Consider the following 26,641-nt stretch of genomic DNA (forward strand, 5'->3'; position numbering starts at 1 on the left):
GCCGCTGGGAACCTCGGCACGGAGCCGCCCGCGCCCGCCGCGCGCCCCCGAGGGCTCGGCCCCGCGCCGGGGAGGGGAGGGAGGCGGGAGCGGCGGAGACGAAAGTAGCGGCGCGGCAGAGGGAAGGGAGAAGAAAGGGGAGGAGGCTGAGGTGGGGGGGAAGTGAGGCCGGAACGGGAGCGGGGTCGGAAGAGGTAGCGGACCCGCGAGGAGGACAGAGACCTTGCTGGGGCGCAGGAGCGCGGGAGACTGCGCTGTAACTTTGCCCCCGCCCGCGGCGTCACCTGCCCCGGTTCTCCCCGCAGCGGCCGGGGCACCCTTGGGCAGGCCGGACGCGCCAGCTGCGCTCGCTTTGTTTAGTCAAATGCAGGGACTGCAGGGCGGCGTCTGAGCTGCGGGAAGTTCCCCAAGCCTGCGAGTCACCCGTAGCCCCGCCTCGAGGCCCGGCTCCCGTCTCCCGGCTGCTGCCCCTCCCAAGCCTGCGAGTCACCCGGGGCCCCGCCTCGAGGCTCATCTCCCGTCTCCTGGCTGCTGCCCCTGCACCAGGCGCCCGGCGGTGGATGCGGCCTGGATTTTGGGTCACCACCCATTCGCGGAAACCCCCTTCCGCACCTGCCTCCCCATAGACCGCTGTTCGGGGCTCGCCCTAAAGGCTGGGAACTGTGTTCCTTTCCCAGCGCCCCCTCCACCCGGATGTACCAAACTACAGGAAACCCAATGAAGTTCTGGCTTTCCTGAAGACTACTTAGATGCTTTTTTGTGACATACATCATATTCTTCCCAAACATTCTACCCCTTTGCCGCCCTACTTTGCTGGAGCCCTTAGAGTGTGTTTAGTGTCCCAGCTGGGTAACAGCACTCGGAGGAGGGGCGAAAGAAGACCTCACAAGGGCTGCCTGACGCCGCAGTCCTTGGGTGGTTGCAAAGCTCAGTCCTGAGTCAAGGGCCAAATTAATTAAAGGTTCAAAGTCCCTTTCATGCTGCAGGGGCGCTCACAAGCAATTCAGAGTGTTCCGCTAAGATGACCGCCCCTTCTGATGTTTTTCAACATGGAAGCATGTGTTGGTAATAGTAAAAACCTGGGAACAACTGTCTTAAATGTTCATCAGGGGAATGGATCAATGAAACGTGTTATAGCCATTTGATGGGATATGATGCAATAGTTTAAGTGAATGCATCATATCTGTTTGTACAGACATGGGGAGAGCCAAAAACAAAATGCTGAGTAAAAGAGTAAGTTGCAGAATACAGTCTATACTGTTCACAGACCAAAGCTTCCATACAAGGGCTTTAAAAGTCAAAGGGGATGAGTGCAAATGACAGTCTGCCACAAAGACAAGGAAGAATAGAGATGGGGAGCATAAGGAATGTTGTAAAGTTTTATGCCTTTCACTGGTAAATGGATTTGAAGCAAATGGCACAAGGTTAATTAACAACAGTCAATTCTGACTAGCAGATGCAGACTTCTGTATTTTTCTATATTTTTCTATTTTCTCCAAAAAATATATTTATTGTGGCTGATGGGGAGCATTTTGAACAGGTCTGACTCTGTGACAGGGGTCGGCTAACTTTTTCTGTAAAGGGCCAGATAGTAAAAATTTTAGGCTTTGCAAGCCATACTATCTCTGTTGCAACTACTCAACTGCCATTCTAGCAGCCACAGACAAAAATAAGTGAATGGGCATGGCTGTGTTCCAATACGTATTTACAGACACTGAAAGTTGAATTTCATGTAATTCTCACATGTCACAAAATATTATTATTTTTATTTTTCTTCAACCATTTAAAAATGTATAAACCATTGTTAGCTAGTGGGCCATATAAAAATAGGTGGCATGCCAGACTCAGCCCCTGGGCAAAAGTCTGGCAACCCCTGCTTTAAAGAAACCAAAACAGATACTGATCTTTTCCTGTTGCTTATTAAAATGCGCAATTCTGTATGTTTACATTGTTACTAAATTGCCTGTTTTATTACAACACTGTAGCTAACACAGGCAGACACTTAGATATATTGATACATACAGCTATGTAAAGAAGCCAGTTATGTGAGAAAGGTTAAGAAAGTGTCCATTCAAATCCAAACTCAAGCCCAAGACCCACTGCTGTCTGGAAGAATTTCCTGAAATGCTGTGACTAGGCCCTCCTTGACCTCTCCCCTCTCTGAGCTCCTACAGCAAGGACTCTTCCACTTATTTGATGCTCAGCCACCTTGTCTTCTTTAGTCTTTACTTTTCACTCCTGCATTGACTTGCCAATAGAGTTATTCATTCCTGGAATACAGATAGATACCACACTGAAACATTTGTTTACCTTCAACACTGCGGTAGAAAGCAGTGACTTTGGAGTCAGACCTAACTGAAATCCCAGCTTCGCTAGTTACCAGGTCTGTAAGCCTTGGATGAGTGTCTTTGGGTTCATCAGCTGTCAAATGGGGATAAAAACCGAGCTCACAGGCTCGGCTTGAGGTTAAATACGATACTGTGTGTAGGGTCCATTGATGGATAAATGGATAAAGAAGATATATTTATACACAATGGAATACTAGTTGGCCATAAAAAGAATGAAATCTTGCATTTGCAACAATGTGGTTGGAAGGTATTATGAAGGTATTATGTTAAGTGAAATAAATCAGAGGGTGAAAGACAGAAACAATATGATTTCACTCATATATATCTAAAAAACAGAAGAACAAAACAAAACTCTTAGACACAGAGAACACACTGGTGGTTACCAGAGGGGAAGGGGACTGGCGGTGGAGGAAATGAGTAAAGGGGACCAAGTGTATGGTGATGAACGGTGACTAGACTTTTGGTGATGATTACCGTGGGATGCACACAGACGTCAAATCATAATGCTGTACACCCGAAACATACAATGTTACATAACAATTTTACCTCAAAAAAAAGATAATACTTCAGTGCTGGCACTTAAGCACTCAAAGGTGCTAACTATTAATATACTTTGCACAGAGCTAAAAACCCCATCAATTATGTGCCTTTCTTATTAAAGTGAATTGGAACAAAGCAGAGAAACCACAATTGCCTTTCACTGACATTCAGCCCCTCTTAAGATAGGAGTCGTCCCATTCAAGGGAACCGTTTTCTTCTTAGAGATATGAAAATAAAAATTGGCTTTGCTTTTTGAGTTTTTCTCCTCCAAGAACACCAGAAAAACCTATTCTAGGCAAACAGCTCTTGTTCTCTTGACAACACAGATTGCCAAGAAAATAAGTAAACAAAGCATCTGAATCTTATTTTTAAGAAAACTTGGATAGCACGGGGGGGGCGGGGGAGGATGAAAAGCAAGGCTTTCAAATTATCTCGCCCACTAGCACAGCATCATAAACTCCTGCCAAGACTTTGTCTTTTCCTTTCTGAACTGTTATGTGTTCTACTCACGTTGTCCACTGGAATGTTCCACCTCCCAAATCTTGAACACCCGGATAGAGACAGCAGGATTAATCACACCAATGTGATTTATTCGTTGAATTCGTTCCCACTCAACAGGACAGTAGAAAATTGCTGGGATAAAAAAAGAGAAAGAGAAAAAAAAAAAAAAAAAGAGAAAGAGAGAAAGAAAGAAAGAAAGAAAGAAAGAAAAAGAAAGAAAAGAAAGAAAGAGAGAGAGAAAGAAAGAAAGAAAGAAGGAAGGAAGGAAGGAAGGAAGGAAGGAAAGAAGGAAAGAAAGAAAGAAGGAAGGAAGGAAAGAAAGAAAGAGAAAGAAGGAAAGAAATAAAGGAAGAAAGGAGGGAGGGAGGGAGGGAGGAAGGAAGGAAGGAAGGAAGGAAGGAAGGAAGGGAGAAAGAAAGAAAGAAGACCCTGAGAAGTTTCTTGTTTCTCCTCAACAGGCAGTGAGATTAATATGTTTGTTAGTCCCAAACATAAACAGCAGCATAAAAGACGTCAGCAGGAGCACAGATGAAGTTCTTCATTTGCCTTCGCTGTATTATGAGGAAGAAAAAAATCAGTGTGACCACCCCAAAATGACAAAGTTTAAAACACTCTAAACAAGTAGAAGTGTTCAAGATACATAGGTGAACACAAAGGCAGCCTGGTGATGAGAGAAAGAATGTAGGTTGAGGAAGCTGTCACACCTGCACTGAATCCTGACTGGTCCTCCCTGCTGAGGGGGCTGACAACTGATTTTATCCATTATATTTTCAACAAACAAAAAGAATGTTCCCCCAAACAGTAAAGTACTTTTGAAAACTCTGGGAGCAGACAGCTCTAGGGTAATGCACCAGCAAGGTTGGATTCCCAGCCCTGCAACCTACTAACAGTGTGAGCTTGGGTTGTGAGTGACTTAACCTCCTTATGCCTCAGTTTCTGTCTGTTAAATGGGATTATTACTATTGCCTACCTCTTAGGACTGTTATGAAGATTAAATGTATTAATATTTAATGAAAATAATTTAACACTCTGTAAGTGTTAAGCTGTTTGTTCCCACCTGCCCCAGGACTGGAAACACTCAACACCCAACCTGCTGGGGAGGGTTTCCATCACGGCAAGCCACTGGCGTGGGTCATGACCCCACTCCTCTCTTCCCCTTGAGGATCTATCCTCAGGCCTCTGGTATAGACCCAAATGCCCATTGGTTATTTACTTTTAGTTCCCTCCTCACCAAACCCCTTCTCCATTTAACCAAATCATTGATTCTTATACCCCTACATTAAACCACCCATAATTACACTGTTCTGATTCTTCCTTCTCCCACCAAATGCTCCACCAGGAAAAAAGATAATTAGCTGTAATCCAGACAGTTATGAGTTTTTGGGTCACTCTGATGTTTCCAACTTTCCATTTAACCCACTGTTCCTTCCTGAAGAAGCCAGGCTCCAGCCAACAAATCTAAGTCACAGATGGCAGGGAGCCTCAGACTCTTTATATTAGCTTTGGATGCAGGCCTGGCAGGGCGAATGTGCAGCAAGCTGAGAGCAGGGTCAGGCAGGAGACTTCACGGGCATGCCAACTGTGCAGTCAAACAGGGCTGTGTGTTTAGAAGGGCCCCGTACCTGGTTTAACGCTCCACTTAATACAGGCCTCGGGACTTCCCTGGTGGCACAGTGGTTAAGAATCCGCCTGCCAATGCAGGGGACACGGGGTCGAGCCCTGGTCCGGGAAGATCCCACATGCTGCGGAGCAACTAAGCCCGTGTACCACAACTACTGAGCCTGCGCTCTACAGTCTGTGAGCCACAACTACTGAGCCAACGTGCCACAACTACTGAAGCCCGCACGCCTAGAGCCTGTGCTCTGCCACAAAAGCCACAGCAATGAGAAGCCCGCGCACCGCAACGAAGAGTAGCCCCCGCTACTCCACTCGCCCGTGGCTAGAGGAAGCCCGCATGCAGCAACAAAGAGCTGACACAGCCAAAAATAAATAAATTTTTAAAAAATTATATATATATATATATATATATATATATATATATATAGGCCTTGTAATTTTACTTTGCACTGGGCCCCACAAATTATGTAGCTGGTCCTGGTCAGGTGTAATGATGTCTAGTTTTTATGTCACCCCATCTCTTGAACTTTCTTACACTGAGGCAGAGTAAGATCACTTCTTAGATTGGAAGGAGCTTAAGTACATTGACCAAAAATGACATCAGATTAGAGAATATATGGGAAGAATCGAAAGAAACTGATTAATAATGGTTACTTCCTGGGAGGAAGAATTACATCTTACTATACAGCCTTTAACAATATTTAATTTTTACCATCTACATATATAACCTTTCAAATAAATGTAAGGAAAGATTTTTAAACATCAACATACTAATTAGTGTCTTTATCTCCACACTGAGTCTCTTATTTTCAGAGCAGCTGTCTTTGGCCAGCAAACGCACCCTAATGAGTGGGAGTTGTTTTACACTGTTTCGAAGAGCTCTGGGGATAAATTATTTCCCATCCAAAGGTTTAAATTTAACAGAGAAAGAGCCACTGATAGAAGCTGCAAAATTTGGTTGGTTCCTGGTTGCTGTTTTGGATTTGAAACACGGGGATTTTTCTGTGAACACTGAAGGGTAAGATAAATACACAAACAGAGCAATAACTGGCTTCTGCAGGGTTGAGATATGTAAATTAGTGTATATTTGAGTGATAGCATCCACACACCTCTGAGCTTCAGACCCTTTCTCAACTTATAATCACCTCATTCATGATGAATTCCTTATCATCATCCCTGATTTATTAAGTATAGAAAAAATATACCCATGCAGAAGATATGAGAAAGCCAACACCCAGAAAGTGACTGAAACATGCTTCTTGTCATTGGTCCAAAAACCATAAAAAGATCTTTCCCATCTTAATCTCCAGTCAGGGACTGACATGTGCTTGCAAGTACACACAGACCCAACCCAAGCACCAGTCCAGCAGAACAAAACAGGGGAGCTTCCAAAGGAAAATCCAAGCCTCCGAAAAACCTGCACCAACCTCCTCAAGAGATCTACCAATACCCGAAAGAGCTCTTGTCTGAGCATAGGTGCAAAATGAATTTACACACTGGTGGAGAGTGTGCACAATTGCTAATAAGATATTGGCAACTTTGCCCAGAGAGAACATAATCTTTAACACTTGCACTAAGTTATTAATAAACCAGCCACTTATTAACAGAATGTTGGTATCCTTTGCTATCAAAAGAAAGAAATGGGAAAACAAAAAACAAATACGTGTATTTTAGCAACAAAATAAGACAAACTAATCAGAATGCAGTTTATTGATAAGACAGATATCAAATACATCATTTATATGGAGGGAGGGAGTATGAACAAGTCCAAAATCATCTACTCTGCACAGTGGTCCAGTGGGGATGTTCTCACTAGAGAAGATTTATCAAGGGCACCCCATGAAAGGGCAGGTCCTGATGCAGCTGCCGGAAGAGCATCGCACACCGGTTCCTCTCCTGGGTCTTCCCCAGGGTGTGGTAGAGTCTGGCCTGGAAGTAAACGACGTCTCTGATCTGCTCTTTGCAGTCGACTTTTGCAAAATAGTTCTTGGCTTCATTGAGGTTCTCAATGGCGGCCTCAAGAACTGATGGAAAATGGGGAAAATACCACACATATTTAACTCAATGCTTCACATATAGTTTTCGAAGCTTAATATCTATTTTTATTGATTTAACATATACCAGAAACTTTTACATTCTACTCTTTGAGAAGAAACAAACAAACAAACAAAAAAACACCACTAAGTCTTTAGTACTGATTTCCAGCCTCACACCTAGTTCTGTAGGGTTAAAATAACAATTCACTTGCCCTCAACCTTCATGCAAGTATGCAAGTGAAAGCACTTTAAATGCTGCATGAAATTATAACATATATTTGTGAACACTCAAAACTTAAATACTGTCCCAAGTTTAATGTCTTTTCTTCTTCTTTACAAGTTTTCTGTAATAGTATTACCTAACAATCTTTGTATGGTTTCCTACCTGCTGCTTTCTTCAGTGGCTCATAGGAAGCTGCTGAAGCCACCTGGCACTTGGCCACCAAGAACATGGCACGGCCTTTGTCCAGGACAGCCCCGTCAGCCAAGATGGGCTCAATGGCCATATGGAGAAGACTTAAGGCCTGTTCTGGGATTCCAAGGATGAGCTGAAAAAGAAACATCATGGTGCTATACACACCTACACCCACTGCCGACTACAGGAAGGGCTTCATTTCTGGCTCTTCTCTTCTGAATGGCAATGTCTGGCTTACTTTCTCCCTGACATGTACTATCTTTAATGTGCATCACACTCTTAGAAAACATAATGTGTGACAATCGGTTTCAGGCTACAATAGATAAGGGAGGGAGTAGTTATTTACATTATAGAAAGGTTTCTGTCTTTACAAAAATCTTTTACATTGATGATTCAAAAAGGTTGAACTAGCTGTATAAGAATCACTAGGAGAAAAGGAACTACTTTTAAAAAATTCAAAAATATATAGTAAAATAAACAAGGGTACACTAGAAACATCCATTTAACAGAAAATAAACAGTAATGGAGGAACAAGAAAAGATGTAAGACATATAGAAAAATATAGCAAAATAGAAGTAAATCCTTTCAAATCCATAATTAAATTAAATGTAAATGGCTTAAACTCTTCAATTAAAAGGAAGAGATTGGCAGAACAGATTTTTGCAAACATGATACAACTATATGTTATCTATAAGAGACTCACTTTAGATTAAAAGACATAAATAGGCTGAAAGTAAAAGGATAGTAAAAAAAGATATTCCATGCAAACAGTAACCAAAAGAGAGCTGGACTGATTATACTAATATCAGACAAAATAGACTTTAAGTCAAAAACTAATAAGAGACAAAGAAGGACATTATATACTGATAAAGGGCCAATTCATCAAGAAGATACAACAATTATAAACATATATACACCAAACAACAGAACCCCAAAATATATGAAGCGAAAACTGACAGAACTGAAGGGAGAAATAGTTCAACAATAATAGTTTCAGAGTTCAATACTCTACTTTCAATAGTGGATAGAAACTTAACAGAAGATCAGCAAGGAAATAGAAGACTTGAGCAAGACTATAAACCAACTAGCCCAACAACAGCAGAACACATATTCTTCTCAAATGTACATGGAACATCTCCCAGGATAGACCATATGTTATGCCACAAAATAACACTCATATTTTAAAAGGTTTAAATCATACAAAATATCTTCTCTGACCACGTGAAGTTAAATTAGAAAACAGTAATAAAAGGGAATCTGAAAAATTCACAAATATGTGGAAATTAAACAACACACTCATAAACAGTCAAAGTGTCAAAGAAGAAATCACAAGGGAAATTAGAAAATACCTTGAGATGAACAAAAACACAACATACCAAAACTTATGGGATGCAGTGAAAACCTATAGGATACGGTGCTCAGAAGAAAATTTATAGCTGTAAAAGCAAACATTAAAAAATAAAAGAATCTCTGGGGCTTCCCTGGTGGTGCAGTGGTTGAGAGTCCACCTGCCGATGCAGGGGACACGGGTTCGTGCCCCGGTCTGGGAAGATCCCACATGCCGCGTAGCGGCTGGGCCCGTGAGCCATGGCCACTGAGCCTGCGTGTCCGGAGCCTGTGCTCCGCAACGGGAGAGGCCACAGCAGTGAGGGGCCCGTGTACCGCAAAAAAAAGAAAAAAAAAAAGAAAGTGAAAAGACAACCCAGAGAATGGGACAAAATATTTGCAAACCATATATCTGATAAGCGTCTAGCAACCAGAATATATAAAAACTCTTACAACTGAAAACTAAAATTAGACAACCCAATTTAAAAACGGGTAAAGGACTTGGACATTTCTCCAGGAACATATACAAATGGCCAGTACTCACATGAAAAGATGCTCCATATTATTACTTATTAGGGAAATGCAAATCAAAACCACAATGAGATATAACTTCACACTAATAAAATGGAAAATAACAAGTGCTGGCAAAGATAGAGAGAAAGCGGAACCTTCATACATTGCTGGTGAGAATATGAGATGATATAGCCGCAGTGGAAAACAGTTTGGTGGTTCCACAAAAAGTTAAACAAAGAACTATATGACCCAGCAATCCCACTGTTAAGTATACCCAAGAGAAATGAAAACATATATCCAGAAAAAAACTTGTACATCAATGTTAAGAGCTATTTATAATAGTCAAAATGTGGAAACAACCCAAATGTCCATCAACTTATGAATGGATAAACAAAATGTAGTGTATCCATCTGATGGAACAGTATTCCATTAGAAGGAATCTAGAACTGACTGACACATGCCACAACATGAATGAATCCTGAAAACATGATGCTAAGCGAAAAAGCCAGACACAAAGGCCGCACACTGTATGATCCCATTTATATGAAATATCCAGAACAGGCAAACCCATAGAGACAGAAAATAGATTAGCGGTTGCCAGGGGCTGGAGGGAGGAGGAAGTGGGGAGTGACTGCTTTAGAAAAAATGGGTCTGGGCTTTCTATTTGGTGTGGTGAAAATATTCTGGAATTAGACAGTGGTGATGTTTGCAAAATAATGTAAATATTCTAAAACCACTGAACTGTATACTTTGTGTGTGTGTGTGTGTGTGTGTGTGCGTGTGCGTGTGTTTTGCAGTACGCAGGCCCCTCGCTGTTGTGGCCTCTCCCGCTGCAGAGCGCAGGCTCAGCGGCCGTGGCTCACGGGCCCAGTCGCTCCGCGGCATGTGGGATCTTCCCGGACGGGGCACAAACCCGTGTCCCCTGCATCGGCAGGCGGACTCTCAACCACTGCGCCACCAGGGAAGCCCTAAACTGTATACTTTTAAATGGTAAATTTTATGTTATGTGAATTTTATCTTAATTAAGAAAAAAAAATCACTGGGGAAGCTGGTAAGGAAAATAGACTCCTAGGCTCCTCCCCTAGAGATTCTGACTCTGTAGGTTTGAGGCAAGGCCAGATATGCAGATATTTTTTAAATCTCCCCAATAATGCTGATGCATGGTTTGGGGAACCTCTGCTTTAGTTAGTAAATTCCTCCAGTAAGTTCAAAATTCATTCATTCAATAAATATTTATTAAAAACCTACTATGTGTGGATCCTATTAGGTACCACAGGATATAGCAGGGAAAAAACAGTCCCTTCTCTCATGGTCTTTACATTCTACAGGGGGAGACAGAAAACAAACATAAAATACAATTTAACTTCCAAAACCTTTCAATGAACACATGACTTCCTCATTTCCTTACTCATTCTCTTGTTAAATCAAGCACAGCTCTGGGCCAGCTAAGTCATTAATATGATGCAAATGTCCTCAATGAAGAGGCGCATCCTCCTTAGTAAATACACAGCTCGGTAAAGCCAGCACCACTGGGAGGTGTCAGCTTGTCACCAAGTTCACAACTCCAGACTTCCATGGAAGGCTTGCACAGTGACAATACCTTCCCAGATTTCAATATTAAGAAGCAAAAGCTTATTACTACGCTTTTCAAAACCAAAGAGTAGTAACAGACTCACCAGTTCTTGAGCACAAATATGTGCTATAAAAACAGAGATCAGCTTACCTGGGCAAAAGCCAAGTTCAGCACTGTTTCAGAGGCCAAATGCTGCAACCGGTACTCCTTGGAGAGAGCCAGAGCCTGCAGGAGCACAGGCAGCGCGATGGTAGGGGAGGAAGATCGCCAGTACAGCTCTGCCACAGACAGCAGGACACTGCCCACAAAGAGGAAGACATGGGATGACAATAACCAGCACAAAGTACCACCTAGGTGAGATGCACAAAAGCCTTCCCTTACCTGATCACCATTTCTGTATTCCTGATTTTCTGACAATGAATCAACAATTTTTGTAAAAGCTTGTGCGCCTCTGACATTTGGTTCTGAGCTTGTAGTACAATTGCTTTTCTGACACAGAAACAAAATAAACACAAATGGTTATGTTGATGTTTTGCAAGTGTTGTAAGTAGAGTCACTTTCAGGTTTAGAATCTCTATTTCCTCAATTAGACTGTAATTGTAACCTCCCAAGGGGAATAACTGTGTCTGATATAATTTTTCTTAAAAGAGAAAAAAAAATTGTGTGTATGTGTGTGTGTGTGAGCACATGTGTGCACACACACACATACATGCACACAAGAAAAAAGTCTGGAATTATAGATAGCATGTTAGTGATTATCTCTGGGTACTACTTAACTTTCTCCATTTTGTTTATTTGTATTTTCTAATGGTCTGTAATAAATAGGTAATAAATAGAAAAAAAAACGTTTTTTCCTAAGCTAATCAATTAAGTCACACACAAAACAAATAAGAATAAAGCCATTTGAGAACTACTTCATTCTGGGGTTGGAGTTTTCAAAATTTCTTACCTGTATACACCCTCTATGCTATTAAGAGCTGTGATTCCTGTAACAATTGAATCAGCCAAATGATATTTGCCATCATTCATTGCTCTGTCAAACTGTATTTTTTGATCACACAGCATCCATAACTAGTAAGAAAAAAAACACAGTTAAGAACAGAATGGCAGGAGCTTCCCTGGTGGCGCAGTGGTTAAGAATCCGCCTGCCAATGCAGGGGACACGGGGTCGAGCCCTGGTCCGGGAAGATCCCACATGCCACAGAGCAACTAAGCCCATGCACCACAACTACTGAGCCTGTGCTCTAGAGCCCGCGAGCCACAACTACGAAAGCCCGCGCACCTAGAGCCTGTGCTCCACAACAAGAGAAGCCACCCACCGCAAGGAGAAGCCCGCGCACCACAACGAAGAGTAGTCCCCACTCCCCGCAACTAGAGAAAGCCCGCACTCAGCCAAAAAAAAAAAAAAAGAACAGAATGGCAGATGTTCACCTCATTATTCAACAGAAATATAAAAGTATTTTCGCTTGCTTAACAAATATCCTTACAATTCACACACTTTTTTTTTTAGATTAAAAAAATTTTTTTTAAATATTTCAAGTCTGTGAAAAAGCACTAAGAATAAAATAACAAAACATGTATAGCAACCATCAACTTTGTCAAATCACAACATTTTGCTTTACTTGCTTTGGATACTATTGCACATTATTGAGGTACTTTGCAAATTCCATTCTCCTCTTTCTGTTTTCAAAGGAAGCATTTGATTTGTTGTTTATCATTCCCATTTTTTTTAAGAATTTTTTTTAATGAGTGATCTATGACGATTGATTATTCATTCATTCATTTATTTACCGCATGGCATGTGGGATCTTAGTTCCCCGACCAGGGATTGAACCCACACCCCTTGCATTGGAAGCGAGGAGTCTTAACCACTGGACCACCCGGGAAGTCCCCCCAGTCATGTTTTTATACTTTTACAAAATATTTACTTATCCTTAAATAATATATAGTATGAAAAAAACAATATATAGTATGATCTTACATGTTTTTAAACTTTGTATAAATAAATAGCATCATACTGTATGCATCCTTTGACAACTTGCTTTTAAGCTCAACATTATTTTGGGGAGGCTGACACATGTTAATACAAGTAGTTCTAGTTCATTCCTTTTCACTGATGAATAGTTTTCAATTATATGAATATGCAACAACTTATCTATTCTCGTGTTGATGGGTATTTAGGTACTTCCACTTTCTCACTCTTCTGAACAGTGCTGCAGCAAACACTCCCCTACATCACCCCCTGTGCTGTGCAACAGTTACCCTGGGTATACAGCAAGCCGTGGGAAAGCTGGGCTGTAGGACATATGCACCTTCTCCTTAACACAGTGCCCATTTGTTCTCCAGATGGGTCACACCAGTTTACACTCCCCGCCGGCGGTGTATGACATGACTCATTGCTCCACACCTTCACCAACAATTGGTGGTGTCAGATATGTTACTTTTGGCCAGTCTGATGGGTATGAAATACCTCCTTATTTTTTCATTTGTATGTCCCTTGATCAATAGTCAGGCTGAGCAACTTTTCCTCTCTTTATCAGCCATACATGTTTCTTCTAGAATGTGAGTTAAACTGTGTCTTTTTTTTTTTTTACTGTGCACCTTCTTAAAACATGCCTAGAACAGTAACCGAAACCGCTCCATCACATTAGCACTACCACAGAACCACGCTTAATTCTTTTTCCCCACAGCATCCTTGGGTGCTAGCTTCTATTTTGTTCGCTTACCACCTTTCCGTCTGGGTACTCTGAATTCAGATCACAGCCAGCAGCAGTGAGATCCCAGCACAGCTCATAAGCAGACAGGCATTCACACCATATCTAATGAGGTGGGGCCAGCAACCCATGTGAACGGAAGCCCCCCCACTCCCGGCTCAGGGACCAACAGTAGGAGATTCCCAGGCCATGGTCTCTCATGATTTCAAATTCCCTAATTTAGTTAATACTAAACTTGGTAAGGGGAGGAAGAGAAAGAGGCCCCTCGTAATAGTTTTCTTGGCCCCATCAGAGATGGAAATTGGTGCAAAAAGGAACAGAGTGCCTAGGACTGCTTTATAAAGTTCATCCCCACTGCATACATCTTGCCAAAAGGTTATTCAATTCTGGGAGGAAAAGGTTAGAGCTGCCAAGCAGGAGAAAACAGAGTAACAAAACGGAGACCTAATTCTTGATCTATCAAAGGACACTGACGATTTCTTTGCTTATTCCCATACAGTTAGAGGTATAGGGAATACTAATTTAAAACCACGAAGACAGGAATGAAAAAAGTACCCTACTTTAATCTTTTCTCAGAGGTTATTCCTCAGCCTTCTGGAACGCAGTTTACAGAGTCTCCTATGTTGACCTCAAAGCACGGACGTCACAGAAAGGAACCAAGACACGAGAGGCTGAGGGGAGACTCTAAAATACGCTATTTTGACAATAATACAGTAAAAATGGTATTTTCAAAAATAAATCGATGACACACAAAAGGCAGGTTACCTGGGCATGCTGACTGTTAGGTGGGAATCGCTCCTTCAAGTGCTTTAACACTTCTGAAGCTGCAGCGAAACAGCCCTAAAATAGAAAGCCATGATTTGTTTAGCACGCCTGTGCTGACACCACACCTGCGATCCCACTCACAGGACATGAGTATGACTCACCTGTTCTTGGTGCAGCAGCCGGATGACCCTAGGCAGAGACTGTCAAATATCAAGGGGCCATTTTTCTTAGGTTCTAATGTATTTCACTTGTACATTAAAAAAATTGTTTTTTAATTACACCTGTAATACATGTTCACTCTAGGAAAAAAACTTACGAAATACATGTGAACAACGAGAAAAAGGCAAATTACTTTTAATCCCACCAAAGATAATCACAGTAATTTCTCGGCACATATCCTTCTGAACTTCTCATATTCACATGAATATAAAACATATAAGTATTCCAAAAATAGGTATACATACCATTTTTGTAAATTGCCTATTTACCACATGGTAGGTACTCAATAAATATTTTTTGAATGAATGAATCTTTTCAGTGTCAACAAATAAATCTATACATCACAGTATTTTATTAGGTAAATAAATTATAGTCCAATCAAAATAATCTCCGGGCTTCCCTGGTGGCGCAGTGGTTGAGAGTCCACCTGCCGATGCAGGGGACATGGGTTCGTGCCCCGGTCCAGGAAGATCCCACATGCCACAGAGCGGCTGGGCCCGTGAGCCATAGCCGCTGAACCTGAGCGTCCGGAGCCCGTGCTCCACAATGGGAGAGGCCACAACAGTGAGAGGCCCGCGTACGGCAAAAAAAAAACAAACAAAACTCCTAGTTTGTGATATTTTGATTGTTTCCAATTTTTTCCATTTTAAAAATGCTAGAATGATTATCTTGGTGGATACATCTTTGCATACTTGTCCAATTATTTCCTTAGGATAATACCTTAGAAGTAAAATTGCAGGCACTTTTAAGCTTTTTGATAGGTATATTACTAAATTACCATACAGAAATGTACCAAGTACTCTTTTTTTTTTTTTTTTTTTGCAGTACGCGGGCCTCTCACTGTTGTAGCCTCTCCCGTTGCGGAGCACAGGCTCCGGACGCGCAGGCTCAGAGGCCATGGCTCACGGGCCCAGCTGCTCCACGGCATGTGGGATCTTCCCGGACCGGGGCACGAACCCATGTCCCCTGCATCGGCAGGCGGACTCTCAACCACTGCGCCACCAGGGAAGCCCATACCAAGTACTCTTATACCAGCATTCTACACCTTTCTCCTCCCCTGATATTTAGCTTCTTTGCCTATTTGTTTGATGAAACTGGTTATTTCACTGTGTTAATTTGAATTTCTTTAATGACTACATGGAAATTTTTTCATGTTTTATAATCATTTATGTTTTTTCTGTGAATACATGTTCATGTCTTTTTTACACTCTTATATTGCTAGAATGTCTATCTTATTAAGCCCCAAAAAGCTTTTCAATTTGTCCCTATCCTTTGGTCAGGTAGTATATCTTCAGTCTATATAGAAGCTCAGTTAGACCACAGGTGAACTTCTATTTGAAGTGAATTAAGTCGAAAGTATACTGAATTATAATAAAAGATCATTAATCTTTTTATTCTTGTGATTTTAACTGGCCAGTCTTGCCAATTATTTTCATGACTACCATACGGAGTTGGGCGTGTGGATCTAGATGGCTGTCAAACCTTCAGGCCAAGTAGAGAGAACAGTGCACACGGCAGCACTCCCCCAAAACATTCCTATTGTGACCTGCCATTTCCTGAGGCTGGGAGAGGAATGTGACACGATGAACCAGAGTTACGCAGAAAGAGTAAAGGGGGCCGGATCTCTTAGCACTTCCTCTGGGCTGCAGGAGGAAGCTCACAAACAGCAGTTCAGACCCCATAACTTCCTTCTAGGTTCACCCAAGCCCCCAGTCACTACCACAGCAAAGTGCAGCATCCAGTTTATCTAGAGATCAGTTTCAGGACACAACTGGAAGCACAACACAAAGGAAATAAAAGAGCAAATAGAAATTCATGATAAAACTGCCTTCTCAGTTGGCCAAGCTTAATTTCATAGGTGTAAGTCTAACCTGTATAATTGAAAATGCGACAGTCATCAGCTCAGTGGGTTTATCTACATGGTCAATGTTCTGACACTAGAAAAGTCTTTCTAAGGCAGGTTGAGAAGAGGTGGGGAAAGAGACTGAATTGAAATAAAGTGGCCACTGACTGTCTTCTAGCTGTACAATTAGAGGTCTCCTAGCACATCCACTGGAGCCAGGCAACAATGGCGTCAGCAGGTCTTTCACATAAGCCCGGAGATGGAAAGATTAATACAGACCCAAAGAGCATGGTATTACCCCCAGAAAAAAATCACAGAACTATTAACAACTGAACTTGGAGAAAGCTAAGGCTAAAGAATTGAGCCAAGACCAGATTTTTGTAAAGCGGTTCTCCATTCCAGGAGATGAAGAAATAATTTCTACCCTACATCACTCAAAGAGAACCAAAGGGAAGTTATTCCACTCTTTAAGCTTGGGGTCAGTGGGGAGAATCCTACTTGAAAAAGTCACAAGGGGACACTGTAAATGGGTGGATTGTATGGCATGTGAATTCTATCTCAATAAAGTTGTTGGGGGAAAAAAAGTCAACGTGAAGCTCGTACCAAATGCCTCACTGAATGTTCACTGACTCATTTATTACAAACGCTCCACGTAACCAAGGCACCAGCAGAGGAAAAGAATCCACGTTAAAGAGGTTCCAGAACCATTATGAGGGGGGGAAAAAGACCAAGAAAGTGATTAATGTGCAACATTCCTGGAGGAAAGCAAACAGCAAGAGCAGCTGGTCTGCTGTTTTAATGTCAGAGAGCTCGGGCGGGCGCTGCTTCCCAGATACAGGAAGATAGCAGCTGATGGAGGTGCAGGCAGATGCCGTCAGCCAGAGCCCATCCATGCCCTTTGTTTACACAACCACTTAGAGGATTGTAAAATGCTAAAGTATGTCTAGTAGAGGGAAGTATTTATAGACTTCTGAAAGGGGTGGAAACCACTCAAAGATTGTAGGATGCAGATTAAGGAATACTGAGTGTTATGACGCAACCTAACGATCATTATTATACCACAAAGAGGTCGAGAAAATAATATGATCAAGGAAATGTGCTTATAGCAAGGCAGCAGTTAGTTAGTTGGAGGGCTTTAGATGAGAGCTTTCCCTGACCTTTTCCCATGGAAGAAGATACTTTTGAGCAAAGGGGAAAGGAAGCCTAGCGCATCATGAGAGACCCTTTAATCAATCCCCTATAAAAAGAATCGTGTGAAATTACTTGGGCTGTAAGTAAAGGTAATGCCCTATTCCAACTGTCTTTCTTTGGAGTCAATCAGACTTGGGTTGAAGATCTGACACTGACATTTACTGGCTGTGGGTATGGGATTTAGCTCCCTGGAGCTCAGTTTCTTTTCTGTGAAATAGGGGTGATGATAAGGCTGACCTTACGAGGCTACTGTAAGGAATCAGGAAGATGATACATGTAAATCGCTAAGCATAGGGCCCGGCACAGGACAAATGTACAACAAACCTTGGCTATTGTCATCTTAGCTGTACTCTTATTATGTTCTTCCCTTTCCCACAAACATACACAGCTCTACTACCCTAAATTTCAAAGACTCCTTTTTATTCCATTTGGTACATAGAAACAGCTGACCTCTCACTCTCTTCCCTGATGCCGAAAGAGATCCCAAGTTCAACAAACCTTGCAGACTCCACACCCAGTCCATTTCTACTGGTGGGATTTCACCCTTCCAACCACTTGCATCCAACCAGACCCGTCCAGTGCTTTTCTCAAGCACTAGAGGACAGAAATGGCGGGGCCTACACGGCTCCAGAAGCACAGGGCCCGGCCACCTGCCCACCTGCTCCGCGTGCAGCTCGGCGAGGTGGCCCAGCGCCACAGCAAACGATTCCGTGTTGTTCTGCTGCACACCTGCGTTCACCGACTCTAGGCTGTTCATGCTCAGCAGCAGCTGGGCTTGCTGCAGGGCCATGGTGCTGGGGAGGAGACACAGGAAGCCCAGTCAGTCAAGAGACACAGGCTGCCCTCAGCCACACCCTACAGTTACCTTGGGTGGAAACAGGAGGAAGCAGGCTCTGGCTTCCGGGGAGCAGCTGCCTCCCAAAGCCAGTTCTCCTGTCCTCGGGACGAGGAGAGCAGAAAAGCATCCTGGATGTGCAGCCCCAAAGAAAACGTAGTGGTTACGGCACAATTGGGAGCTCCAAGCTCCAGAGCGCCCCACTGCCTCTAATTTTCCCTGTGGTCACAGTATGTTAATTAGTTTTCACGGGTAAATTCAGACCTGATGCCATCCTGGCACTGGCTGCTCTGACAGTGGAAGCAGTGGCTAGTGTCTGCAGCTGTTTCAGACCACATCGTGCCAAAAATTATTTCAAGTACAAAAACAAGACTGATAAAATAAGCACTTCCTTTCATGACTGAATTCCTAGAAACAGCATATTGTCTAGGTGAGGTAGCTCCAGGATTAAAAATCTGGTTCAGAAGTTTACTTCCAGGCTACAGGAGGCTAAATGGGAGTTACACACAGAGCTGGAGACAGTCCAGAGAATACACCCTGGGCAACAGGGAAGCAACTTTCTTTACGTAGCAGCTTTTGGGTTAAGGGGGTGCTCGGCTTGAGTGAGTGTGGCCCATGCCTCCTGGCCAACAGGAAGAGAGGTTCCCATCTCAGAGTGCAGGGGCATGGTGCTTGGAGTCAGAGGACCTGGGCTTGAGTCTGGGCTCTGTCACTTGTTAATTCGTTTGTAATCTGGGGCAGATCAGATTTGTGAACCTTGTCCTATGCATCCTGGAATGGAGATCACCCCCCAGTTACCTCCCAGAGCTGTTGGGAGGAGTAAATAAAAATGCGCATAGGAAAAATCTTTGCAAAGTCTGTGCAGTAGAAAATGTTTTAAAATTCTAAAGCGCTTTCTTTAATCCCCTATACAAACAACCTCCATCCATTTGGCCTTCACAGAACCCATTTGCTGGCTTCTGCTCATCTATAAAAGGATTCGTGCCCTCATAGCCTTGAAGACCCACCTGCGGCCGTAGAGTCTCCAGATGGCTGTTTTCTGTGCGATGCTGATGTCGATGAGCTCTGACAGGCTGTGTTTCCAGTGCAGGAGGTCGGAGTCCTTTAGTGCATCCATAAGTTTGTTTGCGGTCTTCCCAGCAAAAGCTCTCTGCTGAACTAGGGACTGTATTCCCAGAGAGGCGAGGTACTAAGGGGACAGACATACGCAAGACTCATGATAGAGATTACGTGACAAAATTTTGTTTTGCTCTTCAGAAATTTGGCATATTTCATTTCAGCACATGCACAATGATAGCACTATTTAAAAAGAAAGTACCTGTAAGCCTGACCCTGACCCGTATGCGATATGTTCCTGAAAAACTGGGGATGGAAGAGAGGGTAACAGTACAATGGGAAGAGCCAGGGCTTTGAAATTAAATGGATCTGGACTTAAGCACTGCTTCTGCCATTTACCATGTGACCTGGGGCCAGTCACTTAGCTTCTTAGACAAGCCCATCTGTAAAATGGGCATCACACCCATCATAAAGAATTATTTTAAGGATTAAAATTAAATAGTATATATCAAACAGTGCTGGGCACATCATGTGGTAGGAGATTAAGAAAGGCTGCCTATTATGAGCATAATTATCTTTTCATTAACTTCTGGTATAATTTTCAAGGATGAAAGCTCAACTAAAAAAAGTCCACTTAAATCCGTAACAAAAATTGTGCTTAAGAAGTCTATCATTTATTTTTAAATTTTTTTTAGACAGAATAAGGTTCTTTGAGCAATAGTAATCTAGATTCTAACAGTCATTACTATTTCATGTGTAGAGACTATGCCCTTTCAATGCCCCTCAGTATTTGTCATCGAGGAATATAATTCAGGTCCTTCCCTGCTACTCAAAATGAGAAAGGACAAATCTGCTGGTCAGGTCTACTGGTTCCTGGCTTTGTTTATTATTTCAAATAAGGATCAGCAAACTTGTTCTGTAAAGGGCCAGATAGTAAATAGTTTAGGTTTTGCAGGCCACAGTTGGTCTATGTCGCATATTCTTCTTTGGTTTTTTTTCCCCCAACTATTTAAAAATGTAAAATCCATTCTTAGCTTGAGGGCCATACATAAGCAGGCAGTGAGCCAGATCTGGCCCATGGGCTGTAGAGTTTGCCAATCCCTGGTTTAAAAATAAGCCTTCCCTAAAAATTTTCTAAATAAATATGTGTAAGTTAGTGTTGATAATAAACTAAACAAAGATCTCATCAAGTTGACAAATGGAACTTTCACAGATGTTATTAGGATAAAGGGAGCAGAGAGAAACCCATCAAGAGAATTTAGTGGTTTAATAATTAAGGTCACATGAAACTACCAAGAATAAAACCATACCATTTGTTTAAACAGTCTCACAGAAAGATGAGCCTTACCGGTAACCCAAAATGTACAGCTTTCTTCACAGAATGTTCTAGAAGAACATAGCTATCAGATCTCTTCTGTCCCAGCACATAAAGCCAGCTCTGGCAAGAGAAGTCATCAAAATGTATCATAACAATAATAATGGCTAATGTTCTGTTGAAAGCATCAGCATGGTTGTAAGAACAAATTAACAACAGACAAGATAAATCCTCTAAAATACACTTTCACAAATTATAAACCTAAATGAAACCCATCAAACATATTAAAACCATCAGACTGAAATAATCAAGCCATTTATCTTCTTCACCTCTGAGAGCAGTGAGTGGCAAATGTTCCAGAAAAAAAGCATGAAGCCCCCATATGGCCTGTAACTGAGAAAGTGAAATGCTCAGGTGGTTGCTGAAGTCTGTGTTCTACTTGTGCTTGGTGATGATGCTTTGACAGGACCAGGTCTTACCCAGTTACCAGTATTGCAAACACCTTTGTTAATGCCAACACTTGATGCGGCAGCTTTGCATGGCAAGCTGCATTAAAACTTGTAGACAAGAAATGCCTCCAAAGTAAAATGGACATCAAGAATTAAGAAACATAAATAAACATGGGTTGCCTTTCCTGAATTTCCCTGACCCCCTAACTAGTTTCCCACCACTGCTGAGGACCTCCCAATTCAAACGGGCCCTTTCGAAAGCCAACTCAACCCAAGGGCAGAACTTCCAAGACAGGAAGGTGGCCTCACCAAGCAATGCTGGAGACACACGTGATCGTTGGACTCCTGGGCAATCCTAATCGCCTCCTGCAGGGCAAGCTCTGCCTGTTGACTAATGACAGACTGAACATTAATAACTCATTAACAACCACAAACATGTACAAGCAACAGTAACAGGAAGTCATCTGTACGGTAATTCACCAGCGTGCATGCCTCTGGGTTGGAAGTTGAAACCATGGGCTTATTCCCTCAGAGGCACTCCCCTCCTCCAGCGGTAAGAAACAGTAACAGTGGAGATACAGAACATGTCCCTTCTAAGGTGGACTTCTACTAAAAGGGACATGAAAGAATGGCTTTTCTTCATCCCAGCTCCTAAGATTTTTTTTTTTAGTTGTCTACTGCTGAGGGGAGGGACAAGGAGAGGATGTAAGATTTTACTTTCCATTGCCTTCGCTTCTGCATCATTTGAAAATTTTTTTTAACTATGGGATCTGATACTTTTATAATTTTTTCAATACTAGTTTTTAAAAGTATTTTGAGGATTTTCCCTTCTGAGATGTCTTCTTTCTGCTCATGTGGTTCCCCTCCCTCTGGGATGTGTCCCCCAACCTCGCAACTTCTGTGGAAACTCAGCCAACTGTTCTTGGCCCCACTGGGCCTTCGCTTCTGAAAAAGCCCACAGAAATGCTACCTGCCTGCGGTGCTTAATTAAATACTACTGTGCACCACCCTCTATTTATTTAATCTGTGTTAGTTTTATTTCTTCAACCTGCAGAGGGCACAGAAGTTCTATAAATACTGGATCACTGAGGATCTCAAAAAAGAATCAGAAATTCTATGGGTAGCACTTACATAGGGAAAAATTAATGTCAAATTTTCTATCAACACGAGCAACAGCCTCACACAATCAATTAACAGCTGAATTCTTCCTCAATAATTACCTGTTTGAATAAAGAAACCAGATACATTTTTACCTATTTTACATTTCTTTTAAATCCCTTTTAATGCTGAGAGGCACCAGGATATAAGCTATTTGAAAGCAGGAAGCATATCTTTACACACAGGCCCTCAATAAATATCAGTTGATTTAATTTTGTTGAACATCTGATGACCAAATAAATAATGTTACATTTAGAAAAAAGGTTTTTGGGAGAACTGTATAGATAGTATGCTAAAACAGGACTAAAGAAAGACTATTTTTCTCAGGTAGGAAGAAAAGGTAGATTACCAACACAGAAACTTCAAAGTTTCTGGCAAATCCTTAAAGAACCTATGGTTTTCCATTGCTGCTAATCAGAAAAGCCTCTGATAAAAATTTTCAGTAAAAGAGCAAGAGGCAAACTGGTTGTAAGGTCTGAAATGCATTGGCTGTCTACCGTTCGCAAAATGCCAGAGCAGAAAGATCTGTAGCCTCTAAACAACAGCTTCCTATGTCATTCAGTGTAAAAGCCAAAGTCCTTACTTGGGCCTACAGGACCCTAAACTCTCTGACCCCTGCCACCTCTACAACCCCGTCCTCCTCTATCCCCCCTTACCACAGCACTCTAACCGCACTACTTGCTCCTCCTCAAACATGCCAAGTAAATCCTGCCTCAGGGCCTTTGAACTTGCTGTTCTAGCTAATAAGGACACTCTTTCTTCAGATAATGCACAGATTACTCACTCCCTCAATTCCTTTAAATCTCTATTCAAATATTAAGTTAACAGAGGTAAGGGAGGGCCAAGTTGCTACCTTACTATTTAAACAGAAATTTACAAATTGACAAATAAGTGATTTGTGTGTATATCTGGAAGAAGAGTGTTACTTATGAAAACAATAGTACTCCCCATCATCACTCTCTAATCTCTTACCCTGACCTATCACTACCTGATTCATTATAATTATGTTTAGTGCTGTTTATTATTTATCTCCCCCACTGTAAGCTCCATGAGAACAGGGGTATTTTTTTTCCTCTTTTTTTCACTCCTGATCCCCAGCACCTAGAACAGTGCCTAGTACATAGTAGATGCTCAATAAGCAACTACAAAGATTTTCAAGAAATCTCCACAATCCTATTAGCTAAGTGAGAAAGATTTATACAAGCCCATAGCTCCAGGACTAAAAATAAAGAAGCCTGAAGTTGAGTAAATCAGATATTAATTAGTAATTAATTCCATACAGTTAGCTGCCTATCCACTGATAATATTGTAAATATAGAGAAATTCATCAACAGATTAATTACTTGTATCTAGCAGACTGCATACAAATTTCCAAACCCTAGGGCAAGCTGTGTGTAACACAGAGACAGGTTACTGGCAAATATTACAAATGGTGCTGCTATTTATTATGAGTACATAAAACATGAAAGGCCCTGATCAAAGAGGTTATTAAAGCTGGGCAGAAACAAAGAAGTTGACTCTTAAAAGATAATATGGAATCGCACAAAATCATGAAGTTCAGAGTAGCCTTAAACATTTTTTGGTTCAAGTATCAATCTGACACTTGGATTCCCTTAATGTCACCCTTGCTGCACACATGAGCACTCTGCTGACACCTTTCTCAGAGGGTTCCATACAAGGAAACCTCCTCCTTATAAGGAGCAAAAATGTTTTGCCCTTTAACTTGCACTTACCAGCTCCCTATCTTCTCTAGTAGTCACACCCTCGATCAATCTAAGCCCTTTTCACATGACCTTCACTACAGGAAGATGTCAAACACATGCTTGGTTAAATCATTTCTTTTCCAGGCTAAACATTCTCACATCCTTCCCACACTATTTATATGACATGGCTTTGAATGCCTCCAGTGAGACTGTCCCCCCAACAAGCTCCAGCTTGTCTATGTCCCTTTTAAAATGTGACAACCAGAAGTTAATAGAATTTCCTGGTTGTTGCCTGGGCCATAGAGCAAGGGGTAGAAGTCTCAATTCTTGAACTTGGAACACTATACTTCCATTAACACACTCTAGTCTCTATTCAAAGATGCCTGTGGCAGAAACCATATTTTTCTTAAATGGGAAAAAGCCACAGGGGAGGCAGAGAGACTCTTTCAATTAGTAATTTCCTACCTTTTCACCATTATTCATTCACATTATTTCATTTCCAAAATAGCCTCCATATTTTGAAAGCTTTTATCCTCTTAAGTCTTTACTAAATAATAACTGATCAATTTCCAATTTTTATTTATTAAAATCACAGGCAGGGCTTCCCCGGTGGCGTAGTGGTTGGGAGTCCGCCTGCCAATGCAGGGGACACGGGTTCGTGCCCCGGTCCGGGAGGATCCCACGTGCCGCGGAGCGGCTGGGCCCGTGAGCCGTGGTCGCTGGGCCTGCGCGTCCGGAGCCTGTGCTCCGCGACGGGAGAGGCCACAGCAGTGAGAGGCTCGCGTACCGCAAAAAAAAAAAAAAAAAAAAATCACAGGCATATCTTAGCAATGGCATAAGTCATTGTCACGCACTGAGCTGCCTGAATTCCAACCAAAAGCACAAACGTGACGTTCGGTAAGCCACGCAGTCTTTTATGCAGTAAAGATACAACTTCCTTTTGGCTTTTTGAAATACTGAAAATAACTTTTACATCCCCATTATTACCTCTGAAAAATCCTGTTGGGAATCTCTGGCCTAATGACCTAATTTCCTTTTAATTCAGTGGCCGTTATTCTTAGAAGTAAAGAAAGAAAGAGGCCGTGTACTTGGATGGTAATGCTAAATAGTGACACCAGGGGGCAGACTCTTTAGGCAGAAGGTTTTCATTAACTTCTGTTCACTGCAAAAACCTTCCTTCTTTAGAAGTTATTGACAATTCCAGGTTGAACAGGTTCTTTCTTTTCTCCTTTTCCTTCTTCTTTTTTTTTAATACAGCATATTAAAAAGAAAACACATCTCAATTAACATTTGAGAGATAATTTCTTCAATTTCCGCATGAACAAAAGTCTATAAACTTACTAGTGACCAAAGCGGCAGTGCAGGGCAGCCAGGTTCAGGGCAGCGTATCTCAAGCTCCGGCCATAGCCCTCTTCCCCATTACTTTTGCTTTCGGCTCCAGTAAGAATCAGGCGGTCAAAATAATGAAGGAGGCTGTGTGTTGAACTGAAAACATCTTGGACCCGGAGGTTGTTTAAGTAGCTGAGGTAGTGCTAAAAGAAGAAACAATCAACATATTTTAAACGCTCTGCTTCCTCTTGTGTAATATTAATTCAGAGAGTTCCACTGGCTGCAAACACCTGTGTATCCCCTACCATTTTAACAAGATGGTCATAGTTTAGCTTAATCTTTTCCCCACAGGCAGGGTTAAATAGGCTTAAGGTACATTAGCTGGTTTGGGTACACTTTCCCCCCAGAAGGTGTACCCAAACGAAAAAAGGGAATTCCATTAGAATTTGTGTCAGAGTTTTATCCTAAATATTCATCCACTATGCCACTGGTTATATTAGGATCCATGGGTGATACGTGAGGATGGAGGGGGAATCACCTAGCTCAGGCATTAAGGAACAGTGTGAGTACAAAACTAAAGATCTTAAAACTTGAATTCAGAGCTTCCCTGGTGGCGCAGTGGTTAAGAATCCGCCTCCCAATGCAGGGGACACGGGTTCAAGCCCTGGCCCGGGAGGATCCCACATGCCACAGAGCAACTAAGCCCATGCGCCACAACTACTGAGCCTGCGCTCTAGAGCCCACGAGCCACAACTACTGAGCCTGCATGCCGCAACTAATGAAGCCCACGCATCTAGAGCCCATGCTCTGCAACAAGAGAAGCCACCACAATGAGAAGCCCATGCACCACAACAAAGAGTAGCCCCCGCTAGCCGCAACTAGAGAAAGAAATCCCCCCGGGCCAGTAGGGGTGGAGGTGGGAGGGAAAGCTTTGCAACCTAGGCTGAGTCCTTTAAGTGCCAACAACATGATTTCTTTCCAAGAACCTGGGTCATTCGGCCAATCCTCATTTGCACGACTACTCAATAGGAAGAATGGTCTTGTCCCTGCTTTCCAACTTAGCAACAAACTCTGGAAAAGACTCACCGCTTCAGCAAAATCAGGATTAAATTTCAACAAGTTGTTCAACTCTTTCTGCAAAGAAGCTGGAGTGAGGGCTTTAGTCTCATCATTCTTTAACAAAGAAGCCTGAAAT

At 42.2% G+C, this 26,641-nt stretch overlaps 1 protein-coding gene across 3 annotated transcripts in view; it reads right to left on the reverse strand.

The window, feature by feature from the left end:
* Positions 1-6,698: 6,698 nt before the first annotated feature.
* The window catches only part of ANAPC5 (anaphase promoting complex subunit 5), a 38,692-nt gene continuing 18,749 nt past the window's right edge, over positions 6,699-26,641 (reverse strand). For 2 of the 3 annotated variants that reach the window (XM_060121146.1, XM_060121148.1), the window contains 12 exons: positions 26,533-26,634; positions 25,459-25,649; positions 21,566-21,647; positions 20,841-20,930; positions 19,444-19,625; positions 18,260-18,395; positions 14,349-14,423; positions 11,819-11,940; positions 11,251-11,358; positions 11,020-11,167; positions 7,428-7,590; positions 6,699-7,030 (listed from right to left, as the gene is read on the reverse strand). In XM_060121146.1, coding sequence (XP_059977129.1) covers positions 6,819-7,030; positions 7,428-7,590; positions 11,020-11,167; positions 11,251-11,358; positions 11,819-11,940; positions 14,349-14,423; positions 18,260-18,395; positions 19,444-19,625; positions 20,841-20,930; positions 21,566-21,647; positions 25,459-25,649; positions 26,533-26,634 — 1,611 coding nt within the window. In that variant the 3' untranslated portion in view covers positions 6,699-6,818. Of the gene's footprint in view, positions 7,031-7,427; positions 7,591-10,544; positions 10,619-11,019; positions 11,168-11,250; positions 11,359-11,818; positions 11,941-14,348; positions 14,424-18,259; positions 18,396-19,443; positions 19,626-20,840; positions 20,931-21,565; positions 21,648-25,458; positions 25,650-26,532; positions 26,635-26,641 lie in introns of those variants that run through there. The other variant, XM_060121147.1, reaches the window with a different exon arrangement.

The sequence above is a fragment of the Lagenorhynchus albirostris genome, chromosome 14, assembly GCF_949774975.1.
Source record: "Lagenorhynchus albirostris chromosome 14, mLagAlb1.1, whole genome shotgun sequence".
Classification (NCBI taxonomy): Eukaryota; Metazoa; Chordata; class Mammalia; order Artiodactyla; family Delphinidae; genus Lagenorhynchus; species Lagenorhynchus albirostris.